The sequence below is a fragment of the Eupeodes corollae genome, chromosome 1 (genome assembly GCF_945859685.1).
Source record: "Eupeodes corollae chromosome 1, idEupCoro1.1, whole genome shotgun sequence".
In the NCBI taxonomy this organism is placed as follows: domain Eukaryota; kingdom Metazoa; phylum Arthropoda; class Insecta; order Diptera; family Syrphidae; genus Eupeodes; species Eupeodes corollae.
The window spans coordinates 34,685,873-34,711,831 of NC_079147.1; the positions used below are offsets into that span (position 1 = coordinate 34,685,873).

At 33.5% G+C, this 25,959-nt stretch overlaps 1 protein-coding gene across 1 annotated transcript in view; it reads right to left on the bottom strand.

The window, feature by feature from the left end:
- Positions 1–18,375, bottom strand: part of LOC129941760 (transcription factor kayak) — a 133,631-nt gene extending 115,256 nt beyond the window's left edge. The window contains exon 1 of the mRNA XM_056050477.1: positions 17,857–18,375. Coding sequence (XP_055906452.1) covers positions 17,857–18,360 — 504 coding nt within the window. The 5' untranslated portion in view covers positions 18,361–18,375. The remainder of the gene's footprint in view (positions 1–17,856) is intronic.
- Positions 18,376–25,959: the final 7,584 nt, after the last annotated feature.

The window sequence follows — 25,959 nt, forward strand, 5'->3', positions numbered from 1 at the left end:
ATTGCATTATAATAACTTAATTACAAATAATGAATATTATGAGTTACAAGGGCACTACAGTTCTTATAACCACTTTAAAATGGAATACTATTTGTTTAAGATAGATGCTTATTGAAGTTAAACAAAAAACATTGATTAAACGTTATTTGCTTTTAACTTGGAATGAATTTAGGGCAAGTTTGGGATTAGTAAAAAAATGCTTGATATCTTGATAAAACTTACAAAGTGGCTGCCTGAAGACAATTTCCAATTTGGAATATTTAATTATAGGTTTAAAGTTTTTATGAGACAGAATAAAGTAAATTTAATAAAACTTAGCGAAAATATTAGTTACATGTTGTTACTAACTCCAAAACTTATCTATCGCAATTTTGTCTACAAGGTGTAAAACTTTATTCCTGCCGTTTTCCAATAAGTGACTACAGCGGGAAGTAACTGTCAAAATAAACGAATCACAGATGCGTGGCAATTTGCTTGGACTTCCGTCAACAATATGAAAGAAATTGCTGCTAAGTCTCATTGAATGCTATCAAGTGATTTCAACGCTTCAAGGATCTTGACTTTAACCTGGAAAACAGGCATAGTGGCGGAAAATCGAAAAGAATTGTCAAGTTCATTGGGAGTGACACAAGTAGCTATTTAAAAACGTCTGAAAGCCATAGGTATTGTTCAGAGAGAAGGAACTTGGGTTCTGTATAATTTGAAACCAAGAGACATTGAGCTGCGTTTTAGTATTTGTGTTCAGTAGCTTCAGACGCAAAAAAGGAAGAAATTTCTGCATCGCATTGTGACCGGAGACGAAAAATGGGTTAATAACGATAACCCTAAATGCAAAAATCATAAGTATAATGCTTCCACTTCGAAGCCCAAATCGAATATTCATGAGTCGAAGATCATGCCCTGCATTTGGTGGGACTAGCTCGTGTAGTCGTGTAAAATGAGCTGTTAAAACCAAGTGCAACAATCCCAGATGACCGTTATCAAAAGCAGTTAATGCGCTTGAGATGAGAATTAAAAGACAAACGCCACCTATAAAGTGAGAGGCACGATAAAGTGATTTTCAGCACAACAACGCTCGATCTCACGTTGCAAAAGTGTCCAAAACCTAATTATAAACGTTAAGATGGAAATCCTATCCCACCTTCCATATTCCATAAATGTCCCACGACCTGGCTGGCCAACACTTCTGATATTATGAAGAAGTCAAAAAGTGGACCGATTCGTAGATCTCCTACAAAGATGAAGAACTTTTTCGACGCGAAATTCGTACGCTGCGTAGAAAGTAGTGGCCAGCGATGGACAATATTTAGAAATATTTGTTTACTCTCTATAATTTCTTTAGAATTCGAAGTAAATTTATAATTGAGTTTTAAAGATTTAGATCTAGGTTTTATAAAAGTTCAAACGAATAATTTAATTAGTTTAATTAGACACAGGGTCCCTTAATATTATGATAAAAGAGATACCGGTGCATAAATGAGAGGGAAAAACAGAGCTAGCCAAAGTATTCCACATTCTCGATGTGCGATTTAAGAAAGAATCTCTATACTTGACAGTACGGCAGAAATCGAGCTCAAGGGTAAACTGATGAGCATTTCTAGAAGTGCGAGTATTATGGCTGAATAGTTTAAGGGGTGGAATGCAACTGGCTAATTCGACAGAACATTGTTTGTAAAAATATCGATAAAACAAAGAAAGGCATGAAACATTGCGGCGGTGTTCTAGCGATGTAAATTATAGTCGATTATAGTTCTGTCGCCTATTATTTTTGAAGCCCTTTATTGAATTTTATCCAAGAGATTTAGACTTGTTTTCGCAGATATGCGAATTATATTCAAGCTTTGTAGATTATAGCCAGATCAGAAGGGGTGAAAAATGTCTTGCATCCTAAGCACCTGACAGCATTATTGGCGATATCAAATATGTGATCATTAGAAGTTGAATCTGAAAGTTGATTGGTTTCCTGGATGCAAGTGCCACTCATAGATAGTGGCATCGGGGGTGCATTACGCTTTAACGACAGGAGACAGCATTGAGTTTTCGAAGCATTAAATTCTACACGGTTTTTGATTCCCCATTGGACAATGCTGTCAAGATCAAAATTCAATGAGCTTATCATACATTGCCGTTGGCAGTCCACATCCGAAGGACAAGGATGTAAACCTAGAAACGAATATGAAAAGCTGAGGGTACTATCGTCGGCGAAACAGTTTAATGGATTAAAAGTGGTAGACAAAAGATCATTTATAAATAAAAGGAAGAGAGTCGGATACAAAACGGAGCCCTGGGGGACACCAGCATTTATTTTATGTATTTCAGACTTGAAACCCTCCAATACAACTTGTATTGAACTGTTAGAAAGGGAACTTCTAATCCTACGAAGAAAAGAATAATCGATACCAAAAGCACGCATTTTCAAGAGAACTTGGTGCCAAACTCTATCAAATGCTTTTGAAATATCAAGTGATAATCTTCGTTTCTCCGAAACGATGTAAAAATGTGTTCTACTATTCGGTGAGATGAACCATGAGATCACCAGTGGACCTATTGCTACCAAAGCCATTCTGTCGGTCATTAAGAAGCTTCCGTTCTTCAAGATATTTCTTAAGCTGAAAATTAATCAGCGTTTCCATGACTTTGGAAAGAAGGGACGTAAGTGCAATCGGACGATAGTTTGAGGGGGAAGAGGATTCGCCTTTTTTAGGGACCGGCTGGACAAAGGCTGTAGAATAGGACAGATGGAAAAGCTTACGCAGTGGTTTTGCCAGCATTGAAGAACACGTCTTCAAAACAATAGGGGGGATACTATCCGGGCCAGCGGCTTTGTGTATGTCAAGCTTTTTCGGTACTGTTGCGACTGCACGAGAAAGAAGATTCGTCCCATGGAATCGTTTACGCTCTAAAAAACAGGAGGACTCATGACACTTTCTGGTAGCGTCGAATTAATAGCAAACTGTGCTGCAAGCAAATTGGCTTTATCAATCGAGCTTACATAGGGAGTGTCATTGTGGACGAGCGTTGGAACCGAGGATGACGTGGTGTTTCGTACGTTTTTTTTACAAATGACCAGACATTTTTACTACCTTTGTGACATTGTAGTATTTTTTGCCGTAATTTCTGATCATGTAAAAATTTGGGTCGTCGAATATGACCATTACAGGGTTTTCTAGCTTGTTTAAACTTATTCCGGTTTTTCTCAGTCGGGTTGTCTTTATAACAACGGAAACTGGGTTTAATAGATTTCAACCTATTCGGGATAAAATTTCTCATCCACAAAGAATTAAATTTGTAACCATATAAGCGCTGAAATCCACGTCACTATCGAAGAAGCATAGTTCCTAAAGAATTCTTTGAGACCGTCCCAGTTGGCTTTCTCATATTGCCAAACGGTTCTCACAGTAGTTTTTTTTTATTAATTATGTTTTTTTTTTGACATGAGAATTTCGCAGATACGATACAATGGTCTGATGTGCCTAGAGGTGATAATACACAGATTGTGTATTTATTAGGGTCAGTTGTAAGAAACAAGTCTAGGGTGTTGGCGGATTGACCTGCAACGTCAGGGATTCGAGTTGGCTCATCGACAACCTGAGTTAATTGATTTAACTCAGCAAAGATCTCAACATACCTTCCTTCCGTTGTTGACTGGCCAGAATAATGAAGCCAAGAAGAATTGTGTACAATGAAATCGCCCGCAATGACGATTTCAGTGTGAGGATAATGGGCAACAATTCTTTGAATGGAGTCAGACAGAGCATCAAATTCGATAAAAGTTGAATTTCTGTCCAGGTTTACCGTAATTTTTAACGAAATGAAATTGAAGTTTGTGTTAGAGCACAAATCATATTGTAATTTGTGGCTGTGTTCGAGTAATGTTGTCAGAGATGTAGTACCCGTAGCGTGATGGTTAGTGCGTTGGAGTGTCATGCAAGGGGTCTTGGGTTCAATCCCTGCCTGTGCCACCTAACTTTTTTCACGGGTACTGCCTCTTGCGAGGAATTGACAAAGGAAATAAACAACATTGTGAAAATCATTAAAACAAAGTTTATGCTTTAAACATCTGACTACGATTTGGCTACTAATAAATTAGATGGTGGAATAGTCCGGAGAGACCCAGTGACTTACAACTATCAATTATTCCTGCGTGCGAGTAATGTCAGGCATCTAAGGGACCTACAGTTTGGCTACATTTGGCTATTGTATTTGAAAATATTCACGTATCGTAGACATTTATGTTAAACTGATATAAGGGTAGACGTTGCTTTGATAGGGACAGCTGTAGGAAACCTACAGTTCATAACTTATTGATACTTTATTGAAACATTGTTTTATTTTTCTATAATACCTTTTTTGACCATTTGCGTTTCCGTGGCATCATATGAAAGTAGTTTTTCAAAGTTGAAACTTTTAAAAAATACCATCTTTCAAAAAAATTTTAACGATGTCATTAGGCAGGTCAGCAGGTCGGTTGACTTCAATTCGTGCACCAGCTGTGTTTAGAAAAGCTTCACAACTAAATTCTGCAAATGAATTAAGTTACAACAACAAAAACAGAAGACCAATTTCTGCAAACTTCACTTACACTGCCCGATGCATCTACAAACACCAAACGTGCGTTAGCTGTCAAAACTTAATGTTGTCAAAATGAAAATAGCAAGAAAATCAGCCATTACTTGGAGCTCTCCTTATATTCATAACTTCTACCTGGAAAAAAGCCAAAAGATTTTGTTTTGGGGAAATTCAGATACGTTAATCAGAGTGCTCTGATTCCAATCATAACATTTCATGAATTAATTTATTAGAACATCCAACCCTAACTTCCTCAGCCTGCAAGGTAACTACTTCCACAAAATGACCTTGCTGTTTTGTTGTTTTTTTAAAAAAAGTCTAAAACACTTAGCCTTTTGAATAGGCTAAACTATTGTAGTTTTTTCATATCCCTACAAATTATTATATGTAACTAATCTTTCTTACAAAACTAAGAACAATAACAAAAAAGACAAGAAAATTAAATAGAATTAATTAAATAATCACGATGATATAGACAGTTCCGAATACAATCAACAATAAAAAAAGAAACTTGACTTTTTCAATTGAAATCAATCGAAATAACAATCTTATCAAAAGAAGTTTCTCACAATCAAAACAATCGATGATACAGACTGTGCGACGGCAATTCGTTTATATCAATATTGACACTGGCATTTAATGTATTTATATGTTATATATTTCATATTTATGTTTATATTTACGTATGAATTTAATGTTCATATATAAATAGAAAGATTTCTCAGTAGCGAAAGCTAAAAACAGAATGTTTGGTCAATTGTTTCCGATTCCGACTCATTTTTAAATGTTACTTCCAAAGAGCTCTATCTTTTTTCATTTGAAAAATTTGTGTGTAACTTAATAAAATTGTACGTAAGCAATGCACTAAAATAATGTGCTTTTTACTTTAACAAATTGTATAAATTATTTCTCTTTTGTTTAATGTAATACACAACTTAAGTACATATTTTTTTTTATTTTTTACTAAATAACTTGGTCCATTTTAACTTGACGAATTTAATAAATAAGATCAAGTGCTAAAGAATGATTTCGAATACAATTTACGCTTTTTTAAAAAATAAGTAAGGAATGTAAGCATTCATTGTTTGAAAAATTGTATTTTATCCAAAAGTGGATGAGTTACATGTTCCACGTGACCATTGAAAACTCTAAACCTAATTAAACAAAAACATGGCCAAGCTTACATTCAAATGTTTTTAGTTTTACCAGTTAAAAATTTAACAAATATATAATGTTTTCTTAAGAGGAAAAAATAAATAAAAAAGAAGGCTGGGATGCGACCCCCACTGATAACTTCCCATCCGTCTGTCGATTTGTCATGCTTTTGTCTATATGTCTAGTATCAATTTTACCAAATTTGCGTACTATTTTTTGTAGATTTTATTTTTTATGAGAAAACGGACTGTTGGATTTTTATATAAAAATCATTGAATATTGAAAACAATATTTTCTGTAAAATAAATAAGTTTGAAGCCAATATCTAAACTTTTTGAAAAGATATTTGAGTCGAAAATCAATTTTTACCAACTTTTATACATTTTTTTAGGTATTTATTTTTTGTAAAAAAACTGTCAATTCGATTTTTCTCAAAATTTTACCGAATGTTAAAAACAATATTTCTTATAAGATAAAATTAGTTTGAAGCCAATATTTCAAAGTTCTGAAAAGATATTTGAGTCGAAAATCAATTTTTACCAACTTTTGTTAATTTTTTTTCCGTTTTTAATTTTTTGTAAAAAAACTGTCTATTGAATTTTATTAAAAATTTTACTGAATGTTGACAACAATATTTTTTGAAAGGTAAAAGTAAATTAAAGCCAATATCTCAAAGTTTGAAAAGATATTTGAGTCGATATTCAATTTTTACCAACTTTTGTTATTTTTTTTCGGTTTTTAATTTTTTGTAAAAAACTATCTATTAGATTTTTTTCAAAATCTTACTGCACGCTGAAAACAAAAGTTTTTAAAAGATAAAAGTGAATTTAAGCCAATATCTCACAGTTTTGAAAAGATATTTGAGTCGAAAATGAATTTTTACCAACTTTTATTATTTTTTTTTTTAGGTTTTTATTTTTTGTAAAAAAACTGTCAATTCGATTTTTTTCAAAATTTTATCGAATGTTGAAAACAATATTTTTTATAAGATAAAATAAGTTTTAAGCCTAAATTTCAAGTTTTTGAAAAGATATTTGAATCAATATTCAATTTTTACCAACTTTGAGTAATGTTTTTTTAGGTTTTTATTTTTTATAAAAAAAACTGTCAATTCGATTTTTCTCAAAATTTTATCAGATTTCAAAAACATTGTTCTCCGTTGCTCAAAATTGATTTGGAGATGAAATTATATTTTAGTCGTTAAATTTTGGAGGTGACAAATTTTTTTCTTCAGTTTTTTTGGATTTATAAAAAAATCCGTTAAATAGATTTTTTTCAAAAAATATATTTCTTTGAGATCACGTTACAGTTTATTATATAAAATTTAATTCAAGTCTCTAACGTTTTTGGTTCGTAAGATATTTAGGGTTAACCAAAATTTTCACCTTTTTTTTTAAACTGCTATGGTAAAAAAACCACCCACGCAATTTCCTTGAGAGCCCTTTCTGCATCTTTCTGCCTTATTATCTGTATAACAAAATTTATTTGAAGTCGATATCTCTTCTGGTTCTTGAGCTATGGAGGACGAAAAAAACGTAGCGTACGGACGTACGGACGTACAAACGTACGTACACACGCACGCACAGACATCTACCTAAAAATCTTTTATTTTCGACTCTATTGACCTTAAAACGTCAAGAAATGTCAAAATTTTCAATTGGACAAATGGGACCCATTACAAGTTAATAAGTGGTCTAACAGTCGAAATCTAGGGTCTAGTGACTTACAACTTACTTATAATAGTTGGGCATTCCAGTGTGCGAACCATTTCAGGGATGGAATGGACCTACAGTTTTATGCCGAATCCGAACTGCTAACTTGAGAAAGGGATTTACCCTGATGCCTCTACCATGACAGTTCTACGCAAGAACCTCCACGCCATTGGTACTACCAGTCTGCTATACAATTTCACAATAGCCTTTAAATATCTCTTATAAGATATCGATCCTTTATAAATATCAAAATTTAACTTCTTATTGCAAAACCATTTCTGCTACAAGCACTTAAAAAACAAAGCAACTTTTTCTGTAAACATCTAGACATCTAATCTCATTTTATTTTGACCCTGAACCCGGTGCGCCAAAGATAAAAATCATATCACAAAACTAACAAGCTTTGTTCCTAAAAAGAACGTGTCTCTGTTGGAAAAAAGAATTACGTTGTTACATTTCGTAACATGAAAAACCTATGCTAGGAAAATCTTTCCATTGAAAGTATCTAGTGTACCTATTACTCGAATCTGTATACACAAATCTATCTTATTGACATAGAATACAAGTAGTATCCGAGAGTTAAAATATTTCCAACTGAAAGATAAAATAGTCCCCAACGAAAGAATGACAGATTTATCACTTGAAATGACACTTTGTTTGATATTATGCCCAGTTGTTGGAAAATGATGTAAAGCATATAAAATAATCTAAACATTGTAACTTGGAAGTTTTATTTCTTTACATTGTAATGTTGACCTTAGTTGCGCGCGTCTGCTTCAAATTCTTCTATTAATTTGTTAATTTTAATGAAATATGCACCTATGCAAATCATTGATAAACATATTTTTAAAAATGAAATTTCGGAAAATTTGAACTCATGTTTTTCTGGATTAAGTTAATGAAACCAAAAGCCTAATTAAGATCAAAAACACTACTAATTTAATGGAAAAAAGATCATTGATAAACCAAAACTTAGGAGTTTTTATCCTTATGGGTTTGCATATTTATATCCGCTTGTAAAAGAGTGCTGCCTTTTGGGAATGCAATCCTTGTAAATCATTTATTGAATTCAACTTAAAGATTGCACTCATTCAATTTCAACAAGATTGGGCCTTCAAATTTTACAATTACCAATCATTTGATCTTTAAAAGACTTCAATCATTTGTTCTCCAACCATTTCAATACAAAGACTTCAAAAGAATGTAAAGAATGAATGAAGTCTTAAACGGTTGCAATGAATTGATTGCATATTGAATGATATTCGCAAGGTCAAAATCTTTAGTGTAATTCAACGAATGGAATTTTTTATATTGAAGTCATAAAAGATTGCATTCCCAAAAGATTGTATTCGTTTACAAGTCAACCGGAGAGTTATCGCCGCGTGGTAAATTGAATATAATTTTCTTTACAAAATGTTTTATGGACATTATTACAAATATTATTTGGGGATTTTTGTAATTATGGACAAACATAAATAATAGAGAGAAAGTTATGCTTTTAAATAGCTCATCAACATTTTAAAACACACAGAATTTTGCATAAAATCTATGAACTGATATTAATATTGAAAATTAACATAGTTTAAAAATAATATTTAAACTACAACTAAAACTCTATGCAAAAAGTACGAAGTCAGAGAAAGTCGGGGTGCAAGTTGAATATCCTGACTGTTCGTCTAAAAAACTCAAAAACTTAAGAAAAAGCTATAGTATTTTTAATGAAATAGCGTTGCTTATTAAGTGTAATAAATATAGGGTGGTCCAAATATTAGGATGTTACTTAAGAGTCACAATTAAACGTACAGTTCTCTTTGTTTCAGACTTTGACAAATTTAACCATGAAGCTTTAAATAAAATGTTTAAAATTATTTATGAAAAGCTTTTGAAGAACAACGTTTTGAGCCATTCTTCTTTCAAAATTAGGACTACCAAACAGTTACCTTGAACGGTGTTTAATATGGCGACATGAAAGCCACTTTTTGTGGTCAAGATTTGGGGATATGGAGCTCTTATGTCTTATTGTGATGTCAATTAACCTTCACGAAGATTTGTATTGACACAGTGAAACATTTGTGCAACAATTAAACGCAAGAGTTTGATTAAGAAACGCAATTTAAATTGTTCTTCAAGGTTATTGAATTGAATGAATTATTGAAAATTAAAGCGCGACTCCCACAAATCTTGGGATTGAACGCAAGAAAACCAAACGACTTTCAAGAAACAAAAGAAACAGATTTCAACACAAATCTACTTATACTGTGTTGATTTTTCCTTATAGGATTGACCCTTCTGGCAATTTCTCCTCTGATCCCTTTTTCCTTCTTACTCCTTCCACAAACTCCACTCTTTTCTATCTTTAATAATTTTTTATTAAGTCACTAGGTTTCAACTTTAACTTTTCTATTTCTCGCTGAATTCAAGTTACGGTGCCACTCCGAAATCGAATTCAGGCGAGCTTCTCACACGCACACACATACTTTATGGATTCGTTAAGTTTTGGAGCTTTCCCAAAACCAAACGAATCCATGGCCGTGTTCAACAATACAACTAACAGAAAAATTAGAAGAATAAAAGAAAATTCAAAGTTGAAATAAATTGGCCTGAGCATTCTCTCAGCTACTCTACTATAAAAACTGTCTGTGGAAGAGGTCCGAAGAAGAAAGTACCAGCGTAATTATTCAAATTAATTTATTACCTAAAATTCGTTTGATCTTATAGATTGAAGATATTATTGATGAACACTTAGCGCTACATTCAATTTCGGTTGTACATAATTTACGAATTTATTAAGTTAGCAATTAACAAAGTTATGGTGGACGCAAGGGCCATACTAAAACAATATGTTGGGCTCACTGGCCATGATGTTCGGAAGCGCTCCTCACTCTTTTAAGCGGTTTTTCGTGTGAGTCTCCAGCTCGTCCGCTGGCTCAGCACGATCTCCAAACGGGATATACCTAAATTTGTCATCCTTTAAGGGCTACTCTCATGACCCTCGAGGACAATGGGCTGAAAATTAAGTTATAAAACATGGAAGAGGTTGGGATGGAGGGGAAGACACACAACGAGAGTAAACCATGGCGCAAATACATGGTCCGAAACGATTCTAAGAATCATGTAAGGGATTATTTTTGTTGCGGTATATCTTACCGTAACACAATGTATGTCACAAAAAAAGTAGCGGGGTCAAGACTATATTTGGTCCTACCAAAATACAAATTAAGATGATCCTCTGGAAGCTTTTTATTTTATTTACAATTACCATCGTGCTCCATTTTTGGACTACCCTTTAAAATATTACAGAAACCCCTTAACTTCACGTTATTTAAACTTGGTTATAAAAATATGTTTAATTTATGATTTAAATAAAGGAACCAAGAGTCTTTAATAATGGTGTTATGGCAAAGCTGTGAATTTCTAAGTAGACTTGAATCCAAAAATGTATTTTTATTAACATTGGGTACAATATTCGATTACGTTTAACAATCAAAAAGTCTATTTATATTTCTATCTTCTTTATTTTGTTTCGGTTCCTTAACCTTCCGATGAAGAATACTTTTCTCAGTTTCTTTTAATGTAAATACTCGATCTTTAATAAATTATAATAATTGATTTTCAGTTTCATTACTGTTTTTTTAATAAAAGGTGGTGGGACGATGAACAACAGCAGATGTAATTCAACTAAGGCAAAAAAGCCTTGCCTTCGGAAGGTTAAGGAGGAATATCAACGAACTGTCAAAAAAATTACAATGTTTGTTTTTAATGATGAAATCCAATGATAGCTATAACTGGCGCTTTAATCCATACTCTCGGATGAATGAAATGACCCAGAAAATCGATCAGTGATTTGATTGATTTGGGAAGCCAACTTCACATATTTTTGTAAGTGATTTGAACCAAAACGACAGTTCGGTTAACAAGTGTGTGTCAATAGCTTAATAGGCATTACATATAAAGTACAGTGAGAAATTGCCAAAAAAACGACAAGCAGTAGTCCAGTTTTAATATTTGAAAGTTGATACAATTGACTATTTGCCAGAATAATTTATCAAAAAAAAAAAAAAACGAAATTCAGACTAGGGGTGATATCGTTTAAGCTGATTTTTGATAGTTGACTATCAAAATCAAGAAAACACGTCTGTGTAGGGTGATAATCAATTTCAGAGTTTTAACCAAAAAATTTGACAATTTGAACTTGAAGATCGCCTCAGTTCTTACCTGAATCGAGTTGAAATGAGCTGGATTCCCCGACCGGAATCAAGTCAAAATTTGTTAAGAAAAACCTGTGTGGACGAGTTGCTTTAAAAGATAGTGCATTATGTTCTGTTAATTTGCATGTTTGTGTACAAAAATAAAATGGTGCTGAGCTATTCAATTTTTCATTGTTTAACACGAATCCATCTATTTCACTTGCACTTCATAAGAAACACCATTTGCATTTTAAAAAGTGCTTGCAAACTTAATCATTTTTAAATCTTCTTGTGGGTAAAAACACCAAAAAGATATATTTAATCTAATCTGAGATAAACCTTTATCTTTTCTATTGTTTTCTCTTACAAAATAAGCCCAGTTAATCCATTTTCATTAACAAAACTAAATCACATTAACAGTAAAAGATTGATTTTTTTCCCAAATGGAAAACACATAATTCCAAATGCACAACTACTCAAGGAACACAACCATCGAGATACAAATGCAATATCAATCGTACCAACATTTGAGAACGAAATCACATAAGATCCATTCGAGACTCGTACAAATGTCAAAAACCCATCCGTAGTAAGATTCTAAATTGATATTATTCGTAGTATTCATACTGTGGTATTCTGTTATTCGTGTGGAATCAGACGTTACTATTGAAAGATTATTACGCCAGGAAACTCTAATTTGCTCATAGCTTTGCTCTGATTTCTTGAGGGTCAAACAAGAAAAACGCTTTAAAATAATATTAAAATGAAAAAGAGCAAAATTGGAATTAAACTAAAACTACTTAGGTTAGGTTAGGTTGGAGTGGCTGTCCAGATGTCATTGACGCACGTAGACCTCAAGGGTCCATTGTGATACCACTAATGAGGTTACTCATGGGAGAGTAATGAATTTAACCAAACCATTTTGTACTTTTAATAAAGTTAGAGACACGTTTTGTGTCAATCGCTGCCAGTTCACTGGTGTTATCGACAAAGGAATTACCGAGAAAGTCCATTAGAAGGAGGACAGTGCTGGACATGTACATAGAAGGTGTTGAACCGTTTCCTCTACCTCCTCGTCCATGCAGCTTCTACAGAGGTCATTTGTGTAGACCCCTAGCCTCAGAGCATGTCTTCCTATGAGGCAGTGTCCCGTTATTACTCCAATTGTAGAGCTTATACTTTGTCTGCTCAGTGATATCAAGCCTTTTGACCGTTTTAAGTTAATACATGGCCATATTTGCTTGGTTGCTAGACAGGTGGTACTTTGTGACCATCTAGCATTTGTTGTTTTTAAAGCATATTGCTTGAGAAGATATTTGCATGTAGCAAGTGGAGTTCCTATGTTATGTTTTTGTCTAACATGAGGCTGAAGTGTTCCGTTTTTGGCGATCTCATCGGCTTTACAATTTCCCGGAATGTCTCTGTGTCCCGGCACCCAAATGAGGTGAATGTTAAACTGTTCCGTCATCTCATTCAGAGATGATCGACAATCGTGGACTGTTTGAGAGTTCGTGGAGACAGACGCGAGAGATTTAAGAGCGGCTTGACTGTCTGAGTATATCCTTACAAGATATTACTTTTTCTTTGAGCCAGGATAGTGCTTCTTTAATTTATCTTAAATTGGTCTGCAATGTTTTCTTTCTGGCAACAAAATTGCACTTCCATTTGGTTTTGATGGTCTTAATATCAGACTTCAAAATTAATGTATCTCGTCAGGCTTTTGACATAGGACTTTTTGAACAAAACACATGCATAAACTAATCGAGGCTCTCTAAATTTATGAAGGATGATCCATTCAACATAGACGACGAAAGCCAGCAATCCCGTCCTCCCGACTTAGACGAAGTAAAGATTGCCATATCTAAGCTGAAGTCTAATAAAGCCGCTGGAGTGGATGGCTTGAATGCCGAGCTCTTCAAAGTAGCTGGAGATAAGTTGGTTAGGAGCATGCACCAACTTATCTGTAAGATATGGTCGGAAGGAAGCATGCCCGATGAATGGAACCTCAGTATTGTTTGCCCGATCCTGAAAAAATGAGACCCTCTAAACTGCACCAACTATAGAGAAATCAATCTACTTAGTATCGCCTGTAAAATCTTCTCTGCCGTAATATGTGAACGTCTAAAGACCATCGTCAACAACCTGATAGGTCCTTATCAGTGTGGTTTTAAACCAAGAAAGCCCACAGCTAATCAAATATTCACATTACGGTAGATCCTGGAAAAAACCCAAGAACACCAAATCGACACCCACCATCTTTTCATCGATTTCAAGGCCGCATATTACAGCATCTGCAGGGACGAGCTGTATAAAGCAATGTCTAGTTTTGGCATCCCTGCCAAACTCGTCTGTTTATGCAGGATGACCATGGAGAATTCACGCTGCTCCATTAAGGTTGGAAACAACTTATCAGAAACTTTCGATGTTAAAAAAAGGTTTTAGACAAGGCGATGCACTATCTTTCAAAAGTCTGTCTGTCTGATGACATTGACATAATCGGAAGAACTCAGCGTGATGTCAATGGGGCTTTTGTGAGTATTGAGGCAAAAATGGGTTTAACGGTTAATGATTCTTTGGCCTATGAAAGCAATTGACTTATAAAGTCCTCTTTTGAGGGACCAAAGTGTCACTATATAAGACCCTTATCATCCCCGTCCTGCTATACAGTGCAGAAAAATGGACTATGACAAAAGCGGATGAAAGCACCTTGTTTCGGTTCGAGAGAAAAGTTCTTCGGGCGATCTACAATCCCGTATGCATCGAAGGGGAGTCTAGGAGAAGTTGGAACGACGAACTGTACGTGCTGTATAGCGACTTAGACTAAGCCAGAAGGGAAAAAGTCCAACGACTAAGATGGCTGGGTCACGTAGAGCGCATGGAAACCAATACTCCTACCCGCAAAGTCTTCGAATCCACTCCCACAGGACATAGCAGTAGAGGAAGACCGCGGATCAGGTGGCGCGCACAAGTGAAAAGTGACCTCACCCAACTTGGGGCGCGAAACTGGAGACCGAGCTAGGGACCGAGCTAGATAGAGAAGTTTGTTGGGTTCAAGGAAGTAAATTTATGAAGTAGCTGTTTTATAATCCCGCTCTTCAATATTCATCTGAAATATTTATAAAATTTCATAACATCCGAAAAATCTTTATATTTTATTAGATCTCACCTATCCTACAAAAATCTAAAGAAACACTATACCTAACACTAAAAAGCCAAAACGCTTTGAAAGTAAATTTTGCTCTTCAAACGAATCTATTGTCTAGAAAATTCTATTAAATCAAGTTTTTGAAATATATCAAAAAATATGAAAATGGTTATTTTTAAAACTTGAGCTAATAGTTAAAATTATAATTCCAAATCAACACTAAAAATTAAGTTCGAAATGTATTTTCCAGATAAAGACTCATTACTAATGATAGTTTCCTGAAACTATATATGATACTAAAATGATTCAAGTTGTATCTAGAAGAGAAAGATATGAACTTTGCATCGTATAAGAAATAAGTTACTATAAGAGATAATTTCAGTTTTAACTTAGTCTTAAAAAACATTGTTTTCAGTTGTTTTTAGCATTTTTAAAGTGTCATATTAGGTCCGTTCGCTTACTTTCTGCACTAAAATTCGTATAAGGAGATATTTTAAAAAGTCTCCCAAAAAGACAAAACGACAAAAAATAAGCGAATGGGAAAACACAACATTTTTTCCACAATTTGACTGTAAAAAAAAAAATATAAATTTTAAAACATCATCGTTTTATTTTTTTGTAAATAGATAAATTATGACTGAAACACATACACGCTTCAGCTTCGGCTTCGTCTGCGTTACGTTAGGCCTGCTTCGAGGTTGCTTTGAATGACATTTCTATTATTTCATCCCTCCAAAGAGCAAATATTTTGTTTGTTGACATTTTTTTGCAGCTGATGAGCTGTCAGACAAAGCAAATGTTCAGATAATTGATGCTGAAACACAAACACGCTTCAGCTTCGGCTGCGCCTGACGTTTACGAGTTCAGCCCAAGGAATTCAATGCATGCTATCACAATTGAGCTTCGACCTCACGTTTCGTTTGACAATCGTAAGGAAAAAAACGTAATGTGACTCAAAACGGAAGCTCTAGTTCAATTATCTGAACATTTGCTTTGTCTGACAGCTCAACAGCTGTTTAAAAATGTCAACAAACAAAAAATTTGCTCTTTGGAGGGATGAAATAATAGAAATGTCATTCAAAGCAACCTTGAAGCAAGGCCACCGTAACGCAGACGAAGCCGAAGCTGAAGCGTGTTTGTGATTCAGCCATGAATCACATACACGCTTCAACTTCGGCTTCGCCTGACGTTTACGAGTTCAGCCATAGGAATTCAATGCATGCTATCACAATGTAGCTTCGACCTCACGTTTTGTTTGACAATCGTAAGAAAAAGAATGTAATGTAACGTAATGTGACTCCAAACGGAAGCTCTAGTTCAATTTTCTGAACATTTGCTTTGTCTGACAGCTCATCCGCATTAAAAAAATGTCAACAAACAATATATTTGCTCTTTGGAGGGATGAAATAATAGAAATGTCATTCAAAGCAACCTCGAAGCAAGCCTAACGTAACGCAGACGAAGCCGAAGCTGAAGCGTGTATGTGTTTCAGCCATGAACTAGAGCTTCCGTTTGGAGTCACATTACGTTACATTACGTTCTTTTTCTTACGATTGTCAAACGAAACGTGAGGTCGAAGCTTCATTGTGATAGCATGCATTGAATTCCTATGGCTGAACTCGTAAACGTCAGGTGAAGCCGAAGCTGAAGCGTGTTTGTGTTTCAGCCATTAAGACAACATGAACTTCAAGCAACATCATGCTGCTCCATTGTTTTTTTATGAAAAACTTTATTAAATTGAAACTTAAAAATTGCAATCTTGTTGCTGTTCTTTCGGAAAAGATTATTTAATTTTATAAGTGACAGTAAAAGCGAGCAATTTTTTTAATTTATTTGAAGTTCTGTCAAATTTGACTCTTTTCACAAATCACCCCAAACAAATTTCTTGGGCTAAAACTCGTAGGTTGGGAAATATTTGTTTTACGAAAAACTATGAAATTTTTGAGTAGCGAACAGAATTTCGCTAAAATTCGCAATTTTTCGTAAAATTTTACTGTTTTAGGAAGGTACGCGAACGGATCTATAATAAAATATTCTAATTTATGACATCTTAATCATTTGTGAAAGTATTGTTTTGTTTGTTGGACAGAAACAAATTTAATTTTGTCGATCATTGTTATCATTTTTAAAAAGCGAAATAAACTTGAATGAGAAGTAAATTCTCCTTCAACATTACGGATATCTCAGATGAATGTTTTCTCATTTAAAATCATGTATCTATAAATATGCCAAATAAAACACCACTCTTATTTTGCATTGATCTTACATAAAATAATTTTCCCCACACCCAAAAAAATCTAATTAATATGAGAATAATATTAAATTTAAAATAACAAAAACAAAAAAAATAATAATAATGAAAATCATGACTAAACAAACAAAAATTTCATAAGAAATAATGTCATGCGATCTTTTTAACTGATCAAGTTCTTGTTAAATAGATGCAAAGTAAAGTATAGATCTGTGCGAGATCATCGAACGTGTCCCCTTTAATTTATTGTAAAAAACAAAGCTTAAATGTATAAGAGGCCCAAATATAGTATAGGTAAGGTACCTACTTCTACCTCACCTACCTCTTTTATTTGATTTAATTTTTGTTTTTGTTCTTAAACAAAGAGTAGATAAAAATATTATTTAAAAATAATATGCGTCAGGGGCGTGATGTTGGATGAATATTATTAAAATTGTAATAAAATCACTAAATTTCATTTTATCATTCATTTAAATTTTCGGTCTACAAGACTAAATACACATAGTTTTCGGATATTTAAAGCCTTTATGTAAACGTTACATAAATTTCGATTTTAAGTTTAAAGTGTTTGCTTAAAGTTTCCTTAAGTACCTTAAAATCCTTTTATCATGGGTCATTAGCGTGAGGGCAAGTGTCTGCCTGATGTTTCTACCTAAACTCTATGCAATATTATGCCCAAAAGATCAATTTTATGAATGACCTGGAAACGGAAAGTCATTACAGACATCCAGAAAAAAAGGGAAAACAAATATATGTAACTAACAGAAGAAAAGAAAAGGAAGTCCTTTCGTTTCCGTATTTTATTTTATGGCCACCTTAAATCAAATCACAACTCACCCGATGATGATGATTATGATGGTGCTGCTGCTGATGGTAGTATGGCGCCGCAGCCGTTGCCGCCACCGCCGCCGACGGAGTTGATGGTGCTTCATAGACATTCCTATCGTAGGCCTGCATTTCCACAGCATTATTGTAAGGCAGATATAACCTATTTGATGGCTGGAGATATTGTTGTTGTTGAAAGTTATGTTGCTGTTGCTGTTGCAAATGTGGATTATGTTGCAAAAGAGGTTGTTGCTGTTGTTGTTGTTGATGTTGCAGTTGCATCATAATTTGTTGCTGACTTCTTTGCTGTTGCTGTTGCTGCTGTTGTGACAAGTGTTGCACTTGCTGCTGCTGCTGATGTTGTTGTTGTTGTTGATTTTGATGTCGATGTTGCTGGAACTGATCATTGCTATTTATGTTTTGCTGATTTACATTGCCAAGTGCGGCATTCGATGGAGTCAGCATTACCGCACCCCCATTCGAATTACACGAATAATAATTACTAGGATTTTGCATGATCGCTTAAAGGGTGTGTTTACACTTCACTATACACTCATTTAACATTCAAATGCCACCAATGAATGATGATTATGGATCATTAACTTTAATTTGCGCCCCCCTTCGAGAACAAAAACTTATCTTACACTCCGCTCACACTAATCACTTCTTCAAAGCTTAAAATTTAAAACCGACAAAGCAAATAAAGAGGCTAAGAGATTCAACCCGATCCGATCCGATCGCCACCCAATTAAACCTTCAAATGTAAAAGGTATAAATTTTTTAAAAAATTATTAAGATACAAAAATATTGCTAACCATACGCAGAAAACAAATAACACAACACTTAAGTGAAGAAAGTCTTTCCAACTACTACAATATAAAATACTAGAATGAGATTAAATTAAAAAAAAAAAAAAATATTTTAAAATTAAATTACACTATACGCAATGAATCATCGCACAATATCACACACGTCATCGATGTTGTATTTGTTGCTGTTGTTGTTGTTTATTTTATATATTTTGAAATTCTCTTATTTTGTGTTGTCAGTGTCGTTGGTCGTATAGTCGTTTATTGCTATAACGACGAGTTCCGAGACCGAATATTCAAATTCGAAAATAGCGCGCGCCAAATTGATCAAGCGAGTACGACGATGACGACGACGAGCGACGTCAAGAAGCATGAGTACGAAACAGAAGTACACTCAATCTACATCCCGGGGACACTCAGAATCAGAAGTCAGAAAATACGTGATGTGGTCGTTGGTTGGTTGGTTGGTGGTGTTGCGGTGCCGCTGTTGCCGCTGTTGCCGCTGCCGCTGACGGTCGGCTCAGTTTAGTTCGGTGGTGCCGTACTGTGTTTTGCTTTTGCTGATGTAGTTCCTACCTTGTGGAAGGCAAAAATCGAATTGACAGTCCGAGCGGTAACTAAAATTTGATAAACCTGCGCGCGCGAGAGGTTTTTATTTTATTTTGAAGATACAAAAAAGTCAACACGAGGAAAAACCAACCTCTTTTTTTATTTTGGCTTTTGTAAATAATAAAAAAAAACAACAACAAAAATTAAAACAAAATTCCTCCAGAATGAATGAATGTGTAATCATGACATTAAGACGGTCGGTCGCCCTTGTGTCGCCGCCGCCGCGCCGAAGTCGAATAAATGGAGATCACTCTCTTGAAAGAGTTTAAGCCGCACCACGATACAATGATACAAATTTAGACAGATAGAATATTAGCAAGTTATTGTTTTGTTATTATAGGTATGCGGGTGCGGGTGCGGGTGCGGGTGTGGATACTCTGAAGCCTCAAGATCAATGACACTCATCGCTAATTAGGGGATGAAAACAATGTCTAGATGGAATTAATTTGTTCTTATGATCATAGAGTGACTGTGAGCTGTTGGTTCTACATTTTCACTCGGATTATTTCACTCGTTTTTGATGATGATTGAAATTTCTATAATAATTTTCATAAATGTGTCATAGACGCATGAAAAGCTCAAATTTATGAATTTTTCTTCGGCTATCAAATTTCTTTGGATGGAATTTCTATTGGGTGAAGAGAAGATGCTTGAAATTTTAGAATAATGTTTAGTTTACATATAATTGACGTTTTCACTTTTTAGAGCTCTTATAGGAAGACTGTTAAATGAATAAGGCTCCTGAAAACTACTGATACTGTGTGAGCTTTGGGAAAAAGGACTGAGGGGTTGGAAATCAGGTGTCGGTGTACATTTGTTTTGAATTCTTGAATTTTGTTATGAAAGGTAAAAATAGAGCGTGGTAGAGAATTCCACATTCGCTTAGTACGGCTAAAGAACAAATCTCTGTACTTTATAGTTCGGCATTCAAGGATAAACTGAGTGAAATTCCTAGAAGCCGGAGTATTACGATGCAATAATTTCACTAAATTGTTTAATTATTTATTTATTAACTTCCCATAGGAAGTTATTGTAATGGGTCCGATTTGTCAAATTGAAAACTTTGACATTTCTCGACGTTTCAAGGTCCCTAGAGTCGAAATAAAAGATTTTTAGAAAGATGTCTGTGTGTGCGTGTGTACGTACGTTCGTACACCCGTAAGTCCGTACATCCGTACGTTCTCAACGTTTTTTTTCGTCGTCCATAGCTCAAGAACCAGAAGAGATATCAACTTCAACTAAATTTTGTTATACAGATAATAAGGCAGAAAGATGCAGAAAGGGCTCTCAAAAAAATTGCGTGGGTGGTTTTTTTAACATAGCAGTTTGAAAAAAGGTGAAAATTTTGGTTAACCCTAAATATCTTACGAACCAAAAACGCTAGAGACTTGAATTAAATGTTATGTTATAAACTGTAACGCGATACCAAACAAGTATATTTTTTGAAGAAAATCCATTTAACAGTTTTTTTATAAATCAAAAAAAGTGGAAAAAAATTGTCCCCTCCAAAATTTTACGACTAAAATATGATTTCATCTCCAAAACAATTTTGTGCAACGAAGAATAATGTTTTTGACATCTAATAAAATTTTGAGAGAAGTCGGATTGACTTTTTTTGTATAAAAAATAAAAATCTAAAAAAAACATTACTCAAAGTTGGTAAAAACTGAATATCGATTCAAATATCTTTTCAAAAACTTGAAATTTAGGCTTCAAGCTTATTTTATCTCATAAGAAATATTGTTTTCAACATTTTGAAAAATGTTGAGAAAATTCGAATTGACAGTTTTTTTTACAAAAAATAAAAACCTAAAAACAAAATGTATAAAAGTTGGTAAAAATTGATTTTCGACTAAAATATCTTTTCAAAACTTTGAGATATTGGCTTTAATTTACTTTAATCTTTCAAAAAATCTTGTTATCAACATTCAGTTAAAGTTTGAAAAAATCGAATTGACAGTTTTTTTACAAAAAATTAAAAAGTGAAAAAAAATTAACAAAACTTGGTAAAAAATGAATTTCGACTCAAATATCTTTTAAAAACTTTGAGATAATAGCTTCTAACTAATTTTTTCTTATAAGAAATAATGTTTTCAACATAAGGATAAATTTTGAGAAAAATCGAATTGACAGTTTTCTTACAAAAAATAAAAACCTAAAAAAAATGTTGAAAAGTTGGTAAAAATTGATTTTCGACTCAAATATCTCTTCGAAAATTTTAAATATTGGCTTCAAACTAATTTTATCTTATAAGAAATATTGTTTTCAATATTCGGTAAAATTTTGAAAAAAATCAATTTAACAGTTTTTTTTTACAAAAAATAAAACTCTAAAAAAAAAACAATATTAAAAGTTGGTAAAAAATTACTTTCGACTCAAATAGCTTTTCAAAAATTAAAAAAACTTACATATTTTATTTCACAGAAAATATTGTTTTCGATATTTAGTACGAGTACATATAGACAAACTTTTAAGCAAGACAAATCGACAAACGGGATGGGAAGTTATAAGTGTGGGTCGCATCCCAGCCTCTTTTTTCAATCAGCTAAGTACTTTACATAGTTCGTTTACATTTTATAAACGCGAGTAATTGTCAAAAGAAGTTCTTTTGAATTTACGAGTTGATATATTTAAAATCAAAGGTATTAAATAAGTTGAAACATTCTATTCAAAGGAGAACATGGTTCATAATGAATCCGAGGTGCAACATGAATTACGTATAGCTACTCGGTTAAATTTCTAAGGTTTCTTTGGGGAATATTAAAGTTGATACGAAAAAGAAGTTGCAGAGACAGAGAGTCAATATTACCATTTCCAGCCCAAAACATAAATACGTTAAACAAAATCATTCTTTCAAAATTAAATAAGTACATTTTTTTGAAATTTTATTATTTATTAAAAAAGTTTTTTGATGGTGGACGTATGCGTAGTCAGTTAAAATATAAGTCAAAATAAATGAGGCAAACAACTTTACGACGATGATGTGTTATTCCAAAAGTAATAACTTACCAAATGGAAACTGTCCTAAATTGTAAGAATTCGATTTTTTTCGAACAACCGGAATATCCTTAGAAATAAGACATCATAAGCTCAAAGGTAAGATTATATTGAAGTGGCTGTCACGAATGGAGTGTAAAACACTTATGCCAATTGTTGGCCCTTTTTGATATCACATGAATATTGGGACTTTTTTTTAATTACCTAGAACTTTATATAAAACGTAATAAATATAAGTATATTTGAGTTAATTTAGATCGTTATGAAATAATTCCATCGTTTTTGATCTAGAGCAAGGGAGGTAAAGAGGAAGTGAAAAATCTCTTCCTTGCCCATACAGCTTTTGCATAAATCTTTTGAAAATACACCAAGCCTTATGGCGTGCTTTTCTATAGGCAGTATTTTAATAGGCAACTTGTTTAACGAAAAGCTTAAATTAGGCAATTACAATGCCAACATTAGCCAAACGTGGTAGAATTGTTAATGTTGTACCATTTTTGGAGAGTTCATCTGCTTTACATTTTCCAGGAATGTCTTTATGCCATTGCACCGAAAGAAGGTGAATATTGAACTATTGTGTTAGTTATGAACTGGTTAGAGTTTGTAGATACAAAGTCCAGAGATTAAATAAAAGCTTTATTATCTGGGAAAATGTAGCTACCACGTTGCAATGGTAAGGAAGTCGGAATGAGAGATCAAGTTTTAGTCGTCCTGAGCACACGCATCCATCAGTTCCATTATTTTTATTATTGTATTTTTTAACCCATAAGCATTAAATTATTTTCTCATCCTTTTAATTACAGAAAATTAACAGTAAGTTACTGTAGAAAAAAGTTTAAAGAAAATCAAAACAACTTCTCAGTTTGAAAAAAACGTCAGCTAATTTTTGGAAAAGGTTGGGCCAAATACTGGTATCTTTTATTTTTTTTATTTCTACGTATTGTGTCTTTATTAGTTAGAGCATGCATTCCAAACGTGGACCACAATGTAGTTCAAGTTCATCGTATGGGCTAGCTTCGAAAAAGCGCATTGTGTAACACCTGGTTATTGTTTTCGGGCTATAGCTTCCGGATTGCTTGGATGAAATTGGTCTTTAATAAACAGTTTCCTTTTTGTTGGCTGAACAAAGGGGTCAAATCGTAGCTGCAAGGTGGCTACTTAACATCTCTAAGCTGACTGACTACAAGATGGTTGTGTCATAGGGTACACTAACCTCCTTTAACCCAGCAGGCCGTCCTCTTTGTGGGTAGAATCCAAGAGCCAGCTATTTTGTTTGCTAATGTACATAGTTATAGTGTTAGTAACACACATCGTCAGAAAAGAGGATTTCTCGCCTAAAACTGTTTCAGAATGCAGAATTTCTCTCCATATATCTCAATTAAACATTTTTTCATTTGAACCCTCAAAAATTACAACTTTCAAAAGTTCAGTTTTAAGTATAGATATCAGAGTGCTTATAATTAAATTATGATTTAAAATCCTGAAGCAAATTCATGTTCAAAATCATAGCTGTCATTCTTTCAATAAGAATAATAAATAAACATATGTAGCACTGACGTCTTGATCGATTTGAACAAATGAGTTTCCAAATCGCGTATCTTCTATTCTTTTTTTTTGAACAGATAGGGCTTCGAGATCTCGTATAAGATACATAAAGGCATTTGCTGATATTGAGGTGAAGGATGTTGTTTGAACACCAATCATAAAACCGTTCTAGATGAGACTGGGGGAGTTTGTAATCATAAAAGAGGTTTGGCCAAACCATCTTTACAATTTTAAAGAAATGCAGGTGCCAAGTTTTAAGTCTGTTTTACAGGATGGCTCAAGAACCAAAAGTTGTGCAATTACTTCACCTTCGGAAAAAAATAACCAACGTGAGCAAATGAATGTCGAAAAACATTATTGACAAAATATTCCCATAAATTAAAAACAAAATTAGATTTTAAAAAAATCACCGAACAAATTGCAAACCTCTTCTGAATTAGGCGCTAGCCTATCGATTAAGGTCCTTTTTGCTGGAATTTGTTTTTCACTTTTAAGAAAGGGCCTTAAAGCCTTTTTATTATTTTTCAATTTCTTGAGGTGTGATTAAAACGAAACCGGTTTATGACCACGCAATTTTTCTTTAAAGGAACAATATTTGTTTATGTAAAGCTGATCTGGGCCCTATTTCACCAAAAAAATTTCACTTTGCACTTTTACTTTGCAAAGTTACGTTTCCCCAAACGCAAATGTGCGAAGAGCAAAATGCGTTTCAACAAACAACAAATACGTTTCAACACACAACAAATTTAATTTTGCAAAGTATTTGTTCTTTTTTGTTTCACTAAAGAATAAATTTGCAAATTATATTAAGGGGGTATTCTGGTCTAGAGACATGAATTTTAGGTAATTTTTGAAGTGCTGTAGAAAAAAAAACAAGCAACAATTTTACCATCAATTTTTTTACACATTATTTATTCATATTAGAAGCATACAAAAAAAATAAAAAAGTAAAAAAAAATAAAAATTCCGTTAGTTATCAGCTGATGGAGTGGTGCGTCTCAAAAATTTGGTGCGTGACCATACCCACAATTTTAACTCTCCTAGAAATCTGAAATCAAAAACTAAAAAAGATTATTAATCTACACTAATGTCGCAATGTCTGGAACTACGGAAAAGTTACAAACATTTTTTTTTTACAAAATGGCGACTGACTAAAGAAAAACACAAAAATTTTACCACTTTTTTGAACATTCTTCGATTTGTTAAAAATAGTAAAAATACAAATTTGGGGATGGCCGTAGTTCCGGACGTAGACAAGTCCCTAAAGAAGACTGTTGTAAAATTTTAAGTAAATCGGTTCGGCAGAACCTGAGAAATCGTGGGTATCAGATTCAAAAAGACAGTTCTGAGAAAAACGCGTTTAAATTACCCCATTATGTCTTTTGTTCTATTAGTTGCAGACCAACCGATTTGGATGGCTGCTCAGCAAAATGCTTATTTCTCCGAAAATAATTTGAATTTGGGAAAATCCTCTTGTAGACATATTCTTAAATAGATAAACTATGAAAATATGAAAAGAAAAAAAAATCGATTTTTTTTAATTTCTAGACCAGAATACCCCCTTAAGAATTTTGAATAGCTTTTTAGTAATATCCAAAATGATATTTTCTTATCTGAAAACGAAAAAGTTAATAACAGTGGCGAAAGAGTAATAAAACTAAGAATGAGCTAAGATACCTTAAATGATTTTTCGACAAAAGACAGTTTTCGATTAACAAAAAGTACCATGGAAGTTGTGTTGTCTAAAATTATATATTAACTACAATTTAATAGCCAAAGGAACACATACTCCTTTGGCTATTAAATTAAATCCCTCGTAACAACTTTTGTGTACACTACTTTGAGCTGGGAATGTAGCCCAATATCACGGTGTTGCATCTACGCACAAAATAAGTTCATCGAGTTTTGAATGTTATCATTATCATTGATGAATTTATCTTCGACACTATTTGCTAGAAACAAAATTAGCCAGACATAGCTACAGGCATTTTTTTCCAAAGAGGATTTCCTTATGTACCTGAAAGTGTTGACGGTAATTGATTCAGCAATTTGTTTCAATGCATATTTTATCTTAATAAACACAATCTAAGATTTACTTTGCAACTTTTAAAAATACGAATTAATTGGAAAGTTAAATTTAAAATTGGTGAAAAAC